General features: G+C 33.6%; 1 protein-coding gene across 9 annotated transcripts in view; it reads left to right on the forward strand.

Annotated features, from left to right (window-relative positions):
* The window catches only part of LOC106066528 (tyrosine-protein kinase TXK-like), a 30,354-nt gene extending 17,153 nt beyond the window's left edge, over window positions 1-13,201 (forward strand). For all 9 annotated transcript variants that reach the window (XM_056037781.1, XM_056037782.1, XM_056037785.1 and 6 more), the window contains 6 exons: window positions 62-150; window positions 2,292-2,371; window positions 3,891-4,009; window positions 4,659-4,780; window positions 5,213-5,373; window positions 7,876-13,201. In XM_056037781.1, the coding sequence (XP_055893756.1) occupies window positions 62-150; window positions 2,292-2,371; window positions 3,891-4,009; window positions 4,659-4,780; window positions 5,213-5,373; window positions 7,876-7,968 (664 nt within the window). In that variant the 3' untranslated portion in view covers window positions 7,969-13,201. The remainder of the gene's footprint in view (window positions 1-61; window positions 151-2,291; window positions 2,372-3,890; window positions 4,010-4,658; window positions 4,781-5,212; window positions 5,374-7,875) is intronic.
* Window positions 13,202-20,164: the final 6,963 nt, after the last annotated feature.

Genomic DNA, 20,164 nt, shown 5'->3' on the forward strand with positions numbered 1-20,164 from the left:
TCTTACAATCTTAGATGCTGTAAACTTGAAGAAGAAATTCAACTTTCATTTTTTTTTTCAGTCAACTGAATCACCCTAATCTAGTCCAGCTGTATGGAGTGATACTGAATCAAGAGCCTCAGATGATTATCACTGAATTATTAACTCATGGTGAGTCCTCTTCGTAGATTTCTCCTCGGCTTTCAATACCATACAGCCACATCTAATGATAAACAAACTGAGTAACTTAAATGTAAGCCCTTACTTGCAAGCATGGGTTCTAAACTTTTTAACCCAACGGCCCCAGTATGTTAAAGTCAACAACACCAAATCGTCAACTCGAGTACTATGTACGGGTGCTCCACAAGGTTGTGTACTTTCTCCTGTACTATACACTCTTTACACTAATGACATAAGAAGCATCTATGACTCAGTTAAACTCATTAAATTCGCTGATGATACTGCCTTAGTCGGTCTTATTTCAGGAGACGAAACTCAGTATCGAAGCTCGATAGAAGAGTTTACAAACTGGTGCACCGACAACTTTCTAGAACTGAATGTAACAAAAACTAAAGAACTTATAATAGATTTTAGAAAGAAAAAACAAACTATACGTGAACTGCAAATAAACACTACATCTATAGAACAAGTAAAGGCCAATAATAGAATATGCATCCACTGTTTGGGACCCCTCAACTCAAGAAAACATTAAGAAACTAGAACAGACACAAAATAGAGCAGTGCGATTCATAACAAACGAATATTCACATTTGACTAGAGTAACACCTTTAGTAAAATCACTAAATTTAGAAAGCCTTCAGGACAGAAGGCTCAAAAGTAAAGTAGCAATAATACATAAAACACTGAACCATAATCTTCAAATACAAAAACAAAATTTAATAAAATACTCTGAAAGACACAAAGATAAAGGCACATTCCTCGTCCCATATGCTAGGACAAATTTGTACAAATACTCCTTCTTCCCTAGTGCTATTAGAGCATGGAATGGGTTGTCTGAGCTAGCCAGGAAAACCAGTGACTTGGCAGAATTTAAGTCATTGGTTAATATGCATGACTAAATGCATGACGCGTAGGACGTAATCATCTTCTTTTTTGAAGTAACGTCTGTATTATATAAGATAAGATAAGATAAGGCATATAAATATCTAGGCGTTATCATCAACAACAAGCTTTCATGGGAAGACCACCTTGGAACTCTGACAAAGAAAACAGCCCAGCGACTCTTTTTTCTATACAAACTCAACAGTTTTAAATTAAACAAGAAGATCCTTGAGACATTTTACGGCGCGACTGTACAAAATCTGCTAACATACGGAATAAGTTGTTGGCAAGGCAACGCCTCATCTAAACTGTTGCAACGTCTAGAAAACATCATTAAAAAAGCATCAAAAATTACTCACAACATTACCACATTTAAAGGAACTTTTTGAACAAAAGTGCCTATCAGAACTACGTCAGGTCGTCGCGAAGTGGGCGACTGGTGTCAATCAAAACAAGAACAGAGCGGTACAAAAACTCGTTCGTACCTCACTCGGTCAGACTCTATCACCGCCACTCATTGATCAGGGAACATGAAATGCACCAAGATACCTGTGTGTAGTCGCTGAATGAACTCTTTATGTTGTCTGTTGTATTTATGTGTATTTTTCTGTTGTGTTGTCTTTATATGAGAAACGAGTCCTTGTAATCACAACAAATTTCCGTAAGGATCAATAAAGCAGTCTTAGTCTTAGTCTTAGTCTTAAATCAAAACTCAAATATCAATAAATTACAAATCTTTAGCTGTGCTTGATTTTGTTGTTAAGTTTAAAAATGAGTGTTATTATATTATGAACAATTGACACCAGTTCAGCTTCACTATCAGATAAAATATTATCAGAACTAGGTGTAGATATGAGTTTATAGTTTACAGAAAATTTGAGTTATTGGACTCACCCTCACCTTCACATATACTGTTGGACCAATAGTGCAAGACACAAGATTTGTCAACAGTCTTTCTCCATTTCTCTCTGTCTTTTGCCTTTGAAAGAACCTCTGTCAATGGCAGGCCTGTCCATTCCTTTATGTTGTCTTCCCATCGCTTTCTTTATCATCTGCCTCTTCTTTTTCCTGGTACTGTTCCCTGAAGGAAGGTCTTTGTGTTTTTTTACAGAAGTTAGCAGGTCATCCTGTCTCTAATCTCTTTGTTTGTGACCTGTTATTAATGAAGAATAGAAATATATTTGAAATACATTAGAAATCACATTTTATATTTAGTAATAATAAATGCATTTTATGTTATAAAATTGTAGGTGCTTTAAATGGATACCTCCAACGTCATCGTCAGAAGCTCTTTTATAATCAAACCAAGTTGTTAGACTTCAGCTTACAGGTATGTCACTGTAGCACTTAAAAGAAGAAGTAAAGTCTTTTCAAACATCAAAAGTAAAGTATTCTGTTTCTATGATCAGTGATTAACTAGGGTGTCATGTGGTCAGCACAACTATCAACTACCGTTACTTTCCTCAACCAATGTCAATCAAAGAATAAAATACTCAGACACAAAAATAAAGGCAGATTTTTTATTCCTTATGCTAGGGCAAATCTATACATGTGTTTATTCTTTCCTAGTGCTATTAGAGCATGGAATAGGTTGCCTGAATCAGCCAGGAAAACCAAAGACTCAGCAGATTGGTTACTTATTAACATGCATCACTACATTGACACAAGGGTATGTGTAGGATGTAATTATCTTCTCTAGTTGGGTCTGTAATTATGAAGATAAGATAATGTCAGGTACCAAGTGGACTAAGGGTGTCCTAAAAATTCTGAAATTCATAAATACTATCCTTCACTGAGATTTGAACCTGAGACTCCATGGTTTGGTAGCCAAGCACTTTACCACTCAGCCATCATCCCCACACTGTATCAGATCACATGAAAGACTTCCATACATTGGTGTATACTTTTGCAATGTGAATTATTTACCAAAATGTACCCTTTCCCAATGCAGTTTTACCATCTTAACAGTAAAAGCTTAATTTATCATATTCATAAATGTCACAGAGCAGTACTGCAGTGCTTTAGACTTAGTAATACTGATGTTAGAATTAGTTCATTTTGAATGTGTGATTTATCAGTTTGATGTCAACTACTTTTTTATTTAGACAAATATGTCTGTCTATTGTGCTGCTCATGTATGGCTCTTTTTGTCTTGAAAGATAATAGAGGAACTCAGACCTAAGGACATATTCCAGGGCCATAAGAAGAGATATAGAGTAGGTTTTCCATGTGTCCCCTTCTTGACTTTGCTTGTGTAATCCAAAAGAAATGCAATGCAATACTTTGAGCACCAACCCTGCTACTGGGGTTGGGAAAGAAAATGCTTCAGTGACTAAAGTCCCAACACTTAAAAGGTGACTCCTAAAGCCTGAGCACTGTTAGGCAGCAGAAGTTTGAATTCAGGTTACTCCTAAAGCCTGAGCACTGTTAGGCAGCAGAAGTTTGAATTCAGGTTACTCCTTTCCCTAGATGAATTGCCTACTTTGGCAGATGAGCTCTTTCAGTGGAAAGCTTCCTGTTCTAGAGGTACCAGGTATATGCCTTCACATGTCAGTAGTTTAGCCTGACTTAGCATCTAAGCCACACAACCATGCTAGGTAATGTTTGTCAGAGGCTATTTTAGATGTATGCCATTCAGAAGTTTTTATATACAAAGGTGCTTATCCCTTTTGACACCCGTGGCTGTGACAACTTTTGAAACCATGTAACATTCTGGTATACCCTAAGAGTCAGGTCACTGAGTGGTCAGGCTAACTTGAACTGATTATTTTAAAGTTCAAAACCTACTTCAACTTGGCGGCCATGTTTATGCATGAAAGTACTTGTCAACTTTTTACCTTAACCACCAGGTATGCAAAGGCATGGAGTATCTCGACAGTAAGAATATTATACACCGTGACCTGGCAGCGAGGAACTGTCTTGTGGGTAGAGAGAGTGTGGTCAAGGTGGGAGATTTTGGGCTAGCCAGGTAAGTTCTAAAGGATTTTTTCACTTAAGTATAAAATTAATAATGTATGTTTTTTTTAATGATGTCTAAAAGATATTTATATTTTATTTATTATATTTTTTTATATATTTTTTAGTGGTCACTTAGCAACATTTTGTGTTGTTTGTTTTACATCTCTAGGATGTCCATTTCCAGGCATAGGTCATTTTTCATATGTGTTTAGCATTTGTAACAATATTTTTTTATTACTGGGTTGTTAGCCCTGCACACAACCATGTGTGTAGCTGCCCCTTTCAGCTCTCTAATAGCTGCCTTTACTTTTGGGTAAGGTGCAGGTTTAATTTAGGTCCAATCTGGGTATTTTATTTTCCCGGTACCCGCCATAGTTGGCAAGGGGCATGATAGGATATCAAAAATCCACACTAGGCACTCCTAATAGAAGTGGTCAAAAAACTGTGCAGGAAATAATAATGTTTTGTATGATGCTTCTTGCTCTGAGCTGTGCAGGAAATAATAATGTTTTGTATGATGCTTCTTGCTCTGAGCTGTGCAGGAAATAATAATGTTTTGTATGATGCTTCTTGCTCTGAGCTGTGCAGGACCAAATCCCAAGTCAATCTTTGACAATTTCAAGAAAGAAAGGTTAACAAAAGTTCTTGTTTCCATTTAGGATAGTGCTTGATGATGATGAATACCAAATGTCAGAGGGAACCAAATTTCCATTTAAGTGGGCTCCACCAGAAGTTTTGTATCACAGAAAGTTTAGCAGCAAGTCTGATGTTTGGGCTTATGGTAAGTTCCTCTTCCAGTTTCATTATGTTTTAAAACATTTACATTTATGACTATATTTTTAATTTTGTTTAAAATAAATGTTTCTTTCTAAAATTGAAGTTTAAAACTTTATTTAGATAACATTTTGAGGTAGTTTCTTCTGTCAAAGATTTTAAATAAAATGTATTATCAAATTTTTTGTAGCTCTTTGACCAAGAGGTACCATTTCCAGACAGTCCAAGAGCTTCTTTTATTCATTGTTACACTAGCTAAATTTTGTATAGATTGTATAGTATATTATAGTCATAATTATTTGACAAGTTATGCTATTCATTTATCTCTTTAGGACAGCTTGCCCAATGTGCCAAATGAGATGGAAGGACTTTTGTAATTTAATTCTAATGTAGCATTCAAAAGGGGTTCTGTCTAATAGTGTACACATCTTATCTAAAGGTATACTACTGTGGGAAATCTACTCATGTGGAGAAATGCCTTACAGTGGAATGAGCAATCCAGAAGTGTTGAAATATGTGGCAGAGGAAGAGAAGAGACTGGACATGCCCAGATCAGCATCAGCACCCATCTATGCCATTATGAATGCATGCTGGAAAACTGTAAGTATTCACAATGAAAAAGTAGGGCCATTGATTTAGAATGAATGAAATTAAGCCCATTCATTTGAAATGAACAGTGCATTCAATTTTAAAATGTTTGGATGTAAACTTAAATAAATTTCAAAATTGAATGCAATAAACATTGTAAACAGTATTACAGAAACTGTCTGTAATGTAAACACATAAGCTATTCAAAATAGCATCACATTTCTATTTAGTGCAATGGAGGGGGGAATCCTGAGCTGTATAGCCAGTGAAAGCATTGATTCCTCTTCTACTATCTTTACCCCCCCATTTTTTGCTCACCCCTCCTGTGTCCCTTAAGTTTTTTCTTCACCTCCATTCCCCCTCTTTTCTCACCCTGCAGCCTCTTTATTCCTTTCCATCTCCCTTCTTCCTGTCTTCTAAGACCACACTTTTCTTCATTCCCTCAATTTTCTTTCCAAGAATGAATATGTCAGAGTGAGTTGTGTTGCAGTTTATTTCTTACTGCTTATCACACTACACATGAACTCTCACCATAATAGTATTTATAACAGTGACCTTGAATTTCTCAATTATTATCATGAGGATCCATTAAGCATTCCTTGTCATATTGTTAGGATAAGAGAGTAACGGAAACTACCTTGGTAATTGTAGATTTATACATGAAATATGAATGCTTAATATAAAAATGAAAAGGATATTATACCATTGGAGCGCAGTTTGTATCTTTTTAAAATTTAGTAATACTAGCATTAAATGGCACCAGATACAGGCTTTCTTTTTATTTTTAACAATGTTTTAAAAGTGGTTTATTGTATATGCATACAATGTGCATTGATTATATTATTTAAAAAAAAGGGAACGCTTTCAGAAAATCAAAAATAGCTAGTAAACTTATTTCTAGCATAATGAAGGCTATATTTTTTTTTAGATCAAAATGAGACACAGCTCAAAGAAATTTGGCCTATAAAAAAATGACATTATTTTCTTGGTGTTCCCCTCAATACTGCCATTGTGAAAAGTCAAAAGTAGAGATAGTACAGAGGTGACTGCAGTTTTATCAATTATATTGTACTGGCTGAAACACTCTGTGCTGCCCAAAATAATTCTAATGGGGAAAACAGGATAAACAATTCATTGTACTTTTAAATGTTCCATTTGTTGTAGGCATAAGATTTAATTAAGAAAAGATACATTTAGTAAAAAAAACACTTTTCTTTCACCCAGACTCATTACTAAATATTACTTTGAGAACAGGATTACTAAATATTACTTTGAGAACAGGATTACTAAATATTACTAAATATTACTTTGAGAACAGGATTATTAAATATTACTTTGAGAACAGGATTATTAAATATTACTTTGAGAACAGGATTACTAAATATTACTTTGAGAACAGGATTACTAAATATTACTTTGAGAACAGGATTACTAAATATTACTAAATATTACTTTGAGAACAGGATTATTAAATATTACTTTGAGAACAGGATTATTAAATATTACTTTGAGAACAGGATTACTAAATATTACTTTGAGAACAGGATTACTAAATATTACTTTGAGAACAGGATTACTAAATATTACTTTGAGAACAGGATTACTAAATATTACTAAATATTACTTTGAGAACAAGATTACTAAATATTACTTTGAGAACAGGATTACTAAATATTACTAAATATTACTTTGAGAACAGGATTATTAAATATTACTTTGAGAACAGGATTATTAAATATTACTTTGAGAACAGGACTATTAAATATTACTTTGAGAACACTACCGGTACTAAATATTACTTTGAGAACAGGATTACTAAATATTACTTTGAGAACAGGATTACTAAATATTACTTTGAGAACAGGATTACTAAATATTACTTTGAGAACAGGATTACTAAATATTACTAAATATTACTTTGAGAACATTACTAAATATTACTTTGTGAACAGGATTATTAAATATTACTTTGAGAACAGGATTACTAAATATTACTTTGAGAACAGGATTACTAAATATTACTTTGAGAACAGGATTACTAAATATTACTTTGAGAACATTACTAAATATTACTTTGTGAACAGGATTATTAAATATTACTTTGAGAACAGGATTATTAAATATTACTTTGAGAACATTACTAAATATTACTTTGAGAACACTACCAGTACTAAATATTACTTCGAGAACAGGAAAACTAAAAATTACTTTGGGAACTCATTTCGTCTGTCCCTTGACTTTCATTGTAAGGGGTGCTGTGAAATTTCGCGTAACCCTCCACTTTCCTAAATGTTATTATTATTATTATTTGTGCATTATATTTCAAAAATGGGAAATTCAGGGCACCCAGAATGGGGGTGTAGATTTCTAAAATAGATTTTTCACCTAGATCTAAGGATTATTCACTTTTGTGCCAAATTTTATCAAGTTCGAACTAATAGTGTTGATTTTATCTAATAATATGCATCTAAGTCATCTCAGAATATCCCTATATTTATAATTGTATGTTTTCAGTCTCCTATTGATAGACCAACTTTTAGGGAGCTGAAGGTTAAATTGGAAAGATTAAATGCAAGGGGAGACTACATACCAACACAGTTGCCTTGAACAGAAATGTGTTATCTGCCTTGCTACCTCCATTCACAACACAAGAAAAGACAAGAAATGATTGGGAGTGCTCTACCTTAAAGATTGTTGGATTTATTCTCTAAAAGGCTCATACCTTGTGCATCAAATCACATAGAAAATATTTGCTTCATTTAGTACCCCCACCTATTTGTCTTTTAGAACTCTTTGGGAATGCTTTCCCTTGTTATGCTTAACTGTACATAATCCAACTCTGGTGCTCTGCCTACACAGAAAGAGAAACTTCTGGAAGAACAAAAATGAATATCAAGATGTTTACAATGCATATATGTATACATTTTTTGTTACATTTTATTTTTCCTTCTCTATGTTCACACTTTTATTCCAGTTTGTATAAAGTAAATATTAGCGCCGTAATATTTACAAATTAAATTAATTTACACCCAACATTTTTGTCTCGAACTTGAAAGAGTTGAATCTATTGTTTAAATTCTTCTGTGAAACAAGTGATATATATTTTTTTTTACCTTTTAGCACTGTTTGTATAACTATAGATATCTGGACACTCTACTAGCTGATTAATTAACTGAACCCTAGCGCTCAAAAAGATGATTATGCTAGTGAATAATTTTACTAAAGCGCATAATAAATTATATATATATATATAAATATATTTGTACCTTTTATTCTGTCTTAATGCAAAATAGTTTTGATATCAATATAATATAGACTTTCACCACAGCCACATGAGTCATCCAATCAGATTGTTTTTGTAGGAAAGATTTGTTTGTTCTTTTGGCTTGTGTAATCTTGAAATAATTCTCTCATTTAAGAAAAATCTGGCCACTTCTAAGTGGGTGAGATTCTTGGGTTTAGATTGAATATTAGGATTCAATGGCTAAGTGGTTAAATTCCTTGTTCATATCTGGATTTTTTCACCTTATTAAGGACTAAGTTTCATTAGTTTCTTGTTAGACTATGACAGTTCTGGGAATTACAGTTGATTGATCATAAAATTTAGAATTCATTGACCACACAGACAAATTTAATCAGCTATAGCCCATGAGGCAATTGTACTTAAAGATTATTAAATCTCTTTTGTGTAAAGATCAGTGTAAAAAAATATGAAGTTCACAATCTTAATTTTATTTTTTATTTAAAAAATCTGCTTTAATAAACAGTTATTATTTGTCCAATATACATGTTTGGAATATATATTTATATATATAAATAGTAATGTCCATAATGAAAATTATATGCACCATAATGTAGAAAAGTTTTTGTTTTTAATGTTCATCTGTTACTTGAAAATCATTTTTTTATATTGTTCATATACCAATTACTGTTTTGTTATAAGCAATATAAGAACAAAGACAACTTCAGCAAATCCTATATTGATTTGAAAATGTTTTTTTTTTTTGGCATATATATATATTTAAAATCTATGGCTCTTAACTTCCAAACTAATGAACTTCCAAACTACATTGTACTGCTAATGAACTTTCAAACTACATTGTACTGCTAATGAACTTTCAAACTACATTGTACTGCTAATGAACTTTCAAACTACATTGTACTGCTAATGAACTTTCAAACTACATTGTACTGCTAATGAACTTCCAAACTACATTGTACCGCTAATGAACTTTCAAACTACATTGTACTGCTAATGAACTTTCAAACTACATTGTACCACTAATGAACTTTCAAACTACATTGTACTGCTAATCAAACAAGAGATTTTTGTTGCTTTTTTAAAGAAAAAGATGTATTAATGTGATGATAATTTATATGTATATCATAAGCATAATATTATAACACATGTACTGCAACATTTGTCTCTTAATGTTTGTTTAACCAAAAATCAATGTTACATTATCTTTTTTTTTTTATAAAAAAATCTGTATTAAAAATGTTTTTCAATGAAATGTTTCTTGATGGCTTAAGAGCAGAATATAATCTTTTTGTTGTTGTTCCACCCTGTGGCCTGTGACAGAACTCCCAAAGTACATGACATAAAACAACTGTTAATTCAATTCAACTGTGAACTGGAATTATAATTATTGATTTGTGCTCAATTAACTTAGTCAACTTTTATTGAATTTGTCTAAATGGAAACTAGGCTGAACATTTACTACTGAGAGTATGGCTAGTTGCAACTTCTTGATTTAAGCAACACAGAAATCCTCTATAGTCTTTGTATGCTTTTAGAGGCTAATAAGAGTTGTAATGTTTTGAAAATAATTTTTCTTTTCTAATTTCAGTGATACTAAAACTATTTGAATACAAATATTTGAACATAAAAAGTGTTGTTTCTCTGCTTCTTGATTTAGTCAATATCCAAATTGAAAAGATGAAATTGAGAAATGTACAACTGATAAATAATTATAAATGATCTCCCTTTTTTCAGTGAATACATTGGTAGGCTGTTGAAGCTCTTTTCCTATTGACCAATTTTGAACTTCAGTGTTTATGGGTATGAGTTGAGGTCTTTTGATCAACTCAATTTTCACTTCTTCTTTAGAACAAAACATTGAATTCAAGACATCTTGTCAGAGCATCCCTTTTTAGGCATCTTTACATTTCAATCTAAAATTGTTTCTATCTGCAATGCTGTTATAATGTATTTGTTTATTGCTAATGTTAATTTTTCTATGTTTAAATAGAAACCATGATTTTGTATTCTCAGCAGCAACTTGTTTGTGCTAACACTAATCTTGCTATTTAGTCAGCTATTCAGCCCACTAGCGCAGAACTTCTCTGTTACTGAGACTTTCTTAGTTTCAAACTAGTTCCAACTAAGGATATAGCACTCAGCCCTAGTCAACACTTTAACACAAAAACCATGAAAGTTTTTTTTCCCTATAGTCTCCTAGTGAGTAGAAAGATGTGCTTCTATTCTGATTCATCATTCATTAGTAACATCATTCATTAGTATATCACAAATAAATGCATGTTTTAAATTTTTATTTTTTTTTTACATTTTATTTGAAAATAATTCTGAATGCAATAACTTTTAACCTTTGCTATTTTTAAATATTTTGTATTACTATGTAAAATTATCTAAGATTATATTTTCTAGTTCATTTATTTGAGTGTTTTAATGTCTTCCATTTCTAAGTGTTAAACAAATAAGACTTTCAACACTGATTTTACTAAATATGCAGGACAATATTGAACTGAACTATGGAGAAGCCAAACCATTTGAACACACCACTTTGTGGCCAGTTTTAGCAGCATTTTCAACTGTGTGATTAAACCACAGATTTGCCATATTGTTGTTTGTAGTCCAGCAACCTTGTGGTGACTATTTTTCTAAATCACTACCACATTTTGCTGTTAAGACTATAATCATAGAATACAAAGTGTTTTCAACGATTGCTTTATTTATATTTCACAATCATGTCCATTTTGTACTTAACAATTTATTGATATCCCCAAACTTGTTTCTTGTTGCTCAGATTTTTTTAACTTTTCTTTCTTATTAGAAACAAAAATTTCAATACAGCATTTTAATTGACCTTCAGAAGCCTTACAGTCAATTTCTGTTGCAAAAAATTGAAGCATGCTATTATAATCTTAATATAAATACATTTCAAATGTAAACCTTTTACTTTAATCTTTTTTTTTTAAGATAAAAACTATTGCGTGAAAGACTTGTTGAGTGTTTAAATAAATCTTCTGAGCAAAGAAATAACTAAAAGTCTTCCATTTCAAGTAACCAAATGTTTGTTTTTAGTTTTTCAAGCTTTGTCACTCCACAACAATAGAAATAAATGGTATCAAAAATAGGTCTTCTAACTAGAACAAAAGAATACAGTGTGAAAAGTGCTTTTATGTGTGCCTTGGACTCCTGAGACAATAGGATGGCTTAATGTACACCTTTGGTTTTTTCTTCAAATTACAAAAAAAAAAAAAAAAAAAAAAAAAATATTTTTTAGATCTTGGCACTACTCCAAGTGATGCAAATGGTAGGCCTATACTAGCCTATAGTATATTTCAAAAACTAATTTTTGCACTTGGAGATTTTTATCTTATGATGATGCCATCACCTTACCAAGAATTATTTTATAAAGAAAGAGGCTAGTATCCATAGTAATAGTATCCATATCTGTAGAGGTGGGGAGCATTGCTCAGAGAAGAGTATCAAGTGTAGACAAATAAAAATTATTTTGAAGCAAAATGAACACCTTTCATTCTTAGGTCAGAAAGGACGACTAGGTGTATTTCAAATGTTACTTTCTATAGAAACTGTACCTACTGAGTTTTCAATGCCATCTCCATGCATTGACCAATCAATTTTGAGTTCATTATAGAATCACTAAGAGACATAGTAAGACTTTAGGCAGAAGTCTGTTCTGTCTCTACAATTTACTGACTTAACGTTTAGTTACTCAATTGACTTTTTTTGTTTTACAGCCAAGGTGTTGAGTTTTGAATTCTTAGGACAGAGGCAGCCTTCTAATACAGCAAGGGATACAACTGTCAGATGTACAAATTGGATTTTTGTTTTTTTATGAATCTCAAAAGTGTTTTGGAGTAATATTGGTTTTGACTTTCAATGTTTCTTAGAAAGAAATATGTAACTTGAAAAGGGAAATAATATAGGAAGAACAATATGGAGACATTGACTTTTTAAAAACATTTCCCCTCAACAATGTGATTGTTATTCATAGCAGTTACCTCCCTTTTATTGTTTCAAAGTTTTATGTTTTTTTGTTTTTTTTTAAAACTATGAACGAAAAAGAAATACGCCTTGTTTCATTGTTTGGCTGGTCTGGACAAGTTATGTGTATATAGTTGACTTTGTTCTTCTCTAAGCAACAGTGCCTTGTTTAAATGACCAAAGATTTAAATTCTGTCAGTGACTATTCCTAATTCTATTCACATTTAGCATCTTTCATAAGCCTTTGAGTTATGCATGCGTCTCTTGCCAAAGATTCATCAGAAATTAATTTTCAAAATTTTAATCTGGTGATAAATGAGGTTTCCACTATTCCTATACACATTAGCAGAATATAAAATGTGTATTTTACATAAAAATTCTGATTGGAAATACATGCTTATTAATGTGAGCATTGGACTGTTACTGACATACCGAATATGTTCATTCCTTGGGATGTAAATAGCTTTTTCAATTATTTTGTTATAGTCTCCCCTTTCCTTAACAGTGTTGTTGACATATATACAACAGAGTGCAAACTCTTTTCACTTAATTCTTTACGTTTACAATAAAATATTTAATTATTTCAAATTGTTTTGTTTCTTATTGACTTATTTAAAATGTAAGTTAGTACAAATCAGTAGTGTATTTCCATTGAATTATTTCAACATTGAATCAATTTGACATACCTCAGAGTAAATAAGAGTTTTCTTTAGTTTTCATAGCTCTACATCAGAGTCAGTAAGAGTCAGTTCTGTCGTCATTGATAAATTATAAGCTTGTTGTGTTAGCATTTAGTGATCTAAACAGTACCATCACAGTAGACTCGTTTATTTATAATGATGATTGTAATTCTCTTAGCATTTATTAGATTACATTTCTTTGATTAGTGGCAAGGGCGCTAACAAGCTAACTTGACATATGTCTACATTGTTTATAAAAAAAAAGAGACATTGTTAATTTCATCTAATGTACCAAGGGCAGGAATGGGTTAATTTCCCCCCCCCCTTTCCAATCCCCCAACACACTCAAAAGACACATCTTACCAAACGAACTATTTGTGATGCAAACAAAATTCTGGGGTAAAAAAAAAAAAACTGCAAGAAGAATTGATTTGCAGTCACCTTTCATCATCACACCAGACCATTTGTAAACTTCAGGAAACTATTGGGCATAAACCTAAAGAGTTCCACGAAGAAAAACTTAACAACGTTCAAACATCTAGAAGGACACACCTTGACTACCACAGGACAACCAATAAAACATGCCTTACGGGACAGGGGCGCTGTCTGTCGTACCACAGGACAACCAATAAAACAGGACAAGAAGAGTGACGATAATATTTCTTCTTGGTGGGGTACCTGGCATTATGATGAATCTGACATAAATGTGAACCTGACATTTGTTGTTGTACCTGAAATTTGTAGGTTTAACAGACATTTGTTAATATACCTGACCTTACGGTGAACCTGACATTTGTTGTTGTACCTGAAATTTGTAGGTTTAACTGACATTTGTTAATATACCTGACCTTATGGTGAACCTGACATTTGTTGTTGTACCTGAAATTTGTAGGTTTAACTGACATTTGTTAATATACCTGACCTTACGGTGAACCTGACATTTGTTGGTTTAACTTACATTTGTTGGTGTATCTGACATTATGGTGTACCTGACATTTCCTTCTATACATGACCTTTGTTGTTGTACCTGACATTTGTTGGCATACCTGACATTATGGTGTAACTGACATTTGTTGGTGCAACTGACATTATGGTGTTTCTGACATTTGGTGGTGAAACTATCATTTAATTCATAGCTCAAATGTGTGCCTGTTATTTGAAAGGGAATGCAATAGCTGATGGTGGCTGTGATGGTCACATGATGTCACATTTTGCCACAAAACCATACCATCTGCCCTAAAGACAATTAGGTCGCAAGAGTAAACTTTATCTCTTTTTTATTGCCTGTATTTTAAACCACATCTAAGCAACAACAATAAATATACTTAGAGAGGAAATATTACTTGATGGAAGAGATAATTTCTTATCATTTGGTTGGAACATGACAAAACAAAACTTCGCTGTGACGAGAATGGAAGATATAGAAGATTTCCGTAGGCAGAATATAATCCGACACCCTTTCAATCTCACACGCTTTTAAGTTTGTACAGAGTAACATTTGCCCACACCACTAACGGATCCAGAATTTTGGAGTGAGGGGTGGGGGTGGGGGCGATTTTTTTCATATCCTAACCCTAACGCCCAGTAAACCCTAACCCTAAGCATAAACGCGCGTACAGCTTACATATTAGAATTGAAAAATAAAGCAGTGTTTTTCAAAAAGCCAGCCATGTTGAAGTCTTGACATCTAGCTGGTCTGTGGGAGCGTTTTCTTGCATTCTGCACTGCAGAACTGCATTCTCCTGACCTCTACAGCTCATTATTTCTCCTATTAAAAAGAACCTTTTGAATAATGCTTTACTTGAAAAAAATTCTAATATGAATTAAAAGGCCCTTACTACAATGCAAATACAACCGATTTGTTCCTTGGAAAGATAAGATATCACACATATTTAGATTAAGACTTTGAGGACCGCCGCAGAAAAAAAAATATACGAAAAATAATATTCGTTAGAATATCTTATTCTTTTTTTTTTAATAGGCATGTTTGTAACTTTGTTTTGTTACAGAACTATAGTTTAAAGCTCTAAAAAAAAAAAACATTTCGGAAGTGGGAGGAGAAATTAAGTGGACCAATCATGAACCAATCAGATTCTACTCTAAATTTTTTGCATTTTTTTTTATTAAAGCATATATTGTCAGTTATAGTCCAAAATATTTGTATACAATAGAAAAATATCAGCATGAGTAAAGGTTGGGAAAAGGTGACTAGGAAAATAATATTTGGGTTCAGAACTTATCTCAATTGTTACTCTTATAATGAAGAATTTCGTATGAATACTAAATTTTCCAAAACAAAGTCTTTCTTAAAATAACTAGCATAAATTCCTGTGCAATTACATCAACTCTGTCGCCATATTTGACAATTCTGTTTTAAGACGTCATGTTTTCCTCTGGAAAGGGGAGAGGGTGGTAGAGTGAAAACGTTAATCCTCGATCCTTTTTATAATTTCTGCTAATGATTGCATTTGGTATTAAGACTAAGACTAAGACTAAGACTAAGACTGCTTTATTGATCCTTACGGAAATTTGTTGTGATTACAAGGAAAAATACACATAAATACAACAGACAACATAAAGAGTTCATTCAGCGACTACACACAGGTATCTTGGTGCATTTCATGTTCCCTGATCAATGAGTGGCGGTGATAGAGTCTGACCGAGTGAGGTACGAACGAGTTTTTGTACCGCTCCGTTCTTGTTTTGATTGACAGCAGTCGCCCACTTCGCGACGACCTGACGTAGTTCTGATAGGCACTTTTGTTCAAAAAGTTCCTTTAAATGTGGTAATGTTGTGAGTAATTTTTGATGCTTTTTTAATGATGTTTTCTAGACGTCACATCAGTTTAGATGAGGCGTTGCCTTGCCAAGTTATTCCGTATGTTAGCAGATTTTGTACAGTCGCGCCGTAAAATGTCTCAAGGATCTTCTTGTTTAGTTTAAAGCTATTGAGTTTGTATAGAAAAAAAGAGTCGCTGGGCTGTTTTCTTTGTTAGAGTTCCAAGGTGGTCTTCCCATGAAAGCTTGTTGTTGATGATAACGCCTAGATATTTATATGCCTTTACTTGTTCTATAGATGTAGTGTTTATTTGCAGTTCACGTATAGTTTGTTTTTTCTTTCTAAAATCTATTATAAGTTCTTTAGTTTTTGTTACATTCAGTTCTAGAAAGTTGTCGGTGCACCAGTTTGTAAACTCTTCTATCGAGCTTCGATACTGAGTTTCGTCTCCTGAAATAAGACCATGGCAGTATCTCAGCGAATTTAATGAGTTTAACTGAGTCATAGATGCTTCTTATGTCATTAGTGTAAAGAGTGTATAGTACAGGAGGAAGTACAGAAAGAATAAGGCGTGGGGCGACAGGACATACGAATTTAATTTATAGCATATATAAAGTATATTAGTAACACATTATTTTACAATTTTGTAATTTCTTAACTAAAATACAAAAAGAAAAATGTAGACGCAATTCACCCCCCCCCCACCTCGCCGAATCGGCTAAGATACCAGAAGTGTAGCGACATAATATAAAAATTATATAGTAATTCAACTAATTTTAGTCACAAACTATGATTTCTGAATAAAAGTAGGACCGCCCCCAACCCACTCAAAAGATTTAGGTTCGAAGGGAAGTAGATGTATTCGCCCCCCCCCCCCGCCCCACCTAATCGGCTAACAGGGGAGCGACATAATATAAAGGTCGGTTAAAATATCAATAACAAGTTTTAATTATATAGATATTTAATTGGTTATGTTAACAAGGTGTGATTTCTACAAATAAATTGGACCGCCCCCTCAAATGTTTATGGTGGGGGGGGGGGGGGAGGGCGGGATTGATGCCACCGCCACCACCCCATCCCACCAAATCGGCCAATATACTAGTGGGGAGGCGCCTGGATCCGCCAGTGGCCCACACTTGACTTTTTAAGGAGTAAAATGTTTGTTCTGTATTGTTAGAGTTGTCTTCTGTGGGTGTCCATTAAAATGTTGAACGCTATAACAAGTGCTACATAGGAGAATAGGTTGTTTTCAATGACTTTTTTTTTTAGTTCTCGCGCCTCGAATCAAGTCAAGCACGGACAATAAGGATTACCTGTCTCACTTGGAGAACACAGAGCAATCATTGAAATTCAGCAGACGACAGTGGATGAAAGATGTTGTTCGTACGGTGGCATAGAAGATAAGGATTAGAGTAAAACACAGCACAAGATGTTTATTTCAGTTTCTGTTAGACAAGTTGAAGGGAAACTTTTGTAGCCAAGAAACTGGGTCAATCCTCTAGAATGTCAATTTGCATTTCCTATTTAAATGTAAAAAAAAAAAATTAGATCTGATTTTACACTTTTTTTATAGTAAGGCTTACATACGATATTTGATACAGAACGGACATTTTTTTGTTCTTAAGTTTTACTTGTATAGTAGACAAAAGGGCTTATTAAATATTGCTTTATATTCCAGGACAAACTCACAGACCATCATGGGCGTAGCCGGGTGGGTGGTTCCAACAAAAGGAAAAGCAAAGCTACTATTACTAAATTTCATGAGTGTATCAAAATGGAGTTTTGCGATTACTTTTTCCTCTCCCATAAAAAATAAATAAAGTAAAACTATAGTTATCACTTTCTACCACTCGCTGGGCTCCATTAATCAAGTGCAGGGAAAAACAGATTTGTTTTTTGACCAACGATTTTTTAATAGAAGATTATCAGGATAAGGCATTGAAGATACCTCAGTATAAGCATTTATATTTGTTTTAAATACTGGAAATAATGCATGAACGTAGCCGAAAGATTTCTGCGTTTAAAACCTCTCCAATATAAAAAAAAAAACACACACAAAAAAACAAAAGGAAAAATACATTCCATGAGAGCAGCTAAGGAGAGTTTTGAGGTTAAAACCGCTTTTCAATCAGGGCCGGTCTTAGGCCACTGCAACCTAGGCGGTCGCAGTGGGCACCGCGCTTTCATTCCCCGCGCTAATTTTATTTGTAATTATTAATTGCAAAATATATACGAAAAATTCCTGGAAATAACCTGCACTTATTAAAATTTCCTAAAAACTCATAAAAATCTCATGAAAAATAAACAAAATTACCATTTGTGTGGGTCATTCATTATGAGAAACGCCATTCCTACGCGCGATAAAAAAAAAGGACATTGTCAGCGTTCATGTAATCAAATGTAATAATCGGACGAATTTTGCCCTTAACCGGAAGTTCCAATACGTATTTACTTTTATTATTACTGGCATATAAATATGCAATAGGTTGCAAAATTGGTAAAGTAAAATTAACTTAATCGCAATTTTGTACTTAGAAAAGAATGAATAAAATGCAAAGCCGAATTTATTTTCTAATACAAAATCTTAATTTTCACTTATTATCCTTATTCCCACCCAGACTAGGCCCCGCGCAATTAGTTTCACATAGGGCCCCGCAATCGCTAGGACCGGTCCTGTTTTCAATAAAAAGAAAAAAGAAACATTCACTAATTTCCATGAGCCTAGCCAAAATGGGCTTTGTCGTTAGCCTCCCCTCTCCAATAATAAACTAAAGCAAAACTATTATAGTTACCATTTTACCATTTTCTACTGGGCATCATTCATAAAGTACAGTGAATAGAAGATTTGATATTTGGCTTACATTTAATTTTATATAGCAGAGTAGCAGGACAATGCACTATAGACACCCCAGAATATGCATTTTTAGTCTAACAACTGGAAGCGACCAATGGTACAGATTTCAACCTTCAAAATCAAGTGTGTGTGTGTAAATGTTACGCTGAGAACGTTGTAAATATTTCCATCAGTTGGTTGTATCTCTACGTAATAACGTATTAGTTGCCTCTAGCAAGACTGTAACGCCTGCGAGGCATTGTGTAGGATTTCTGGCTTACTAAATGGGCCTCTCAAGAGATGTCTCTTAATATTTTTAACTTACTATTTTTTCTTAAATTAAATCATAGTAAACTATATAATCCTAATTGTAAAGTGTATTCTAACAGTAAAGTTTCCCTTTCTGGCCTTGTGGTCCATGGGGCAGATGATGTAAAGGTCATCTATTTCTGTGGCCTATAGTTAACGTGGGTGTCATGTGGCCAGCACAACAACCAACCGCCAACCCCAATAAACGTCAGGTACCCATTAGAACTGGGTGGACTCAGAGGCGCCCGAAGATCCCGAAATTAAAAATCCCAGTCTTCACCAGGATTCGAAACCCGGACCCCGGTTCGGAAGCCAAGCGCAAGCACCTCCATATTCTAACAGAACTAATCAAAAAAATATTGAATCATGACTTTTAAACAATATAAGAAAACTAGATTAGACCTGGATTTTAGAATGCTAGGGACTTTTTTTTTCAGGGTCCCCCCCCCTTTTAGAAGCTAGATATTTTGGGAGAGCAGTGAGCTCTCTTTGTGGAATCTAGCGCATGTACCATCGACAAACAAGTTCCAGCATTGGGAGTTAAATAATTGGCTCAGAGAAGTTAGTCAGTGATTCAGCCTCAGTGAAGTTAGTCTGTAGTTGTAACTTAATTAAAAGTTAGATTAGTAAAGTACAAGTCAATTTTACTCTCTGACACAGCTAATTGATGACTCTGACAATGTCTAATTATAGACTCTAGTTCCTTTACATGTTAGCACTACGGACCAGGCGTCATATTTGTGATATAACTCTGTGATATAGTGCACTGGAAAGTTACTCCCACAAGCTTCTGCCAGATTCTGATCAAATGTGTCATGCTGGTCTCTGTATACTTATACTACTCTGCTCCTCATCGAGAGCCCGAATTTTCTGGAGATTACCCGGAAGGCGCCAGGCAATAATTTAAATGTACTATAAGTCAAGCGTTGTTCAGTCAAGCGAGGAACAGA

Source organism: Biomphalaria glabrata, chromosome 8, assembly GCF_947242115.1.
Source record: "Biomphalaria glabrata chromosome 8, xgBioGlab47.1, whole genome shotgun sequence".
In the NCBI taxonomy this organism is placed as follows: Eukaryota; Metazoa; Mollusca; class Gastropoda; family Planorbidae; genus Biomphalaria; species Biomphalaria glabrata.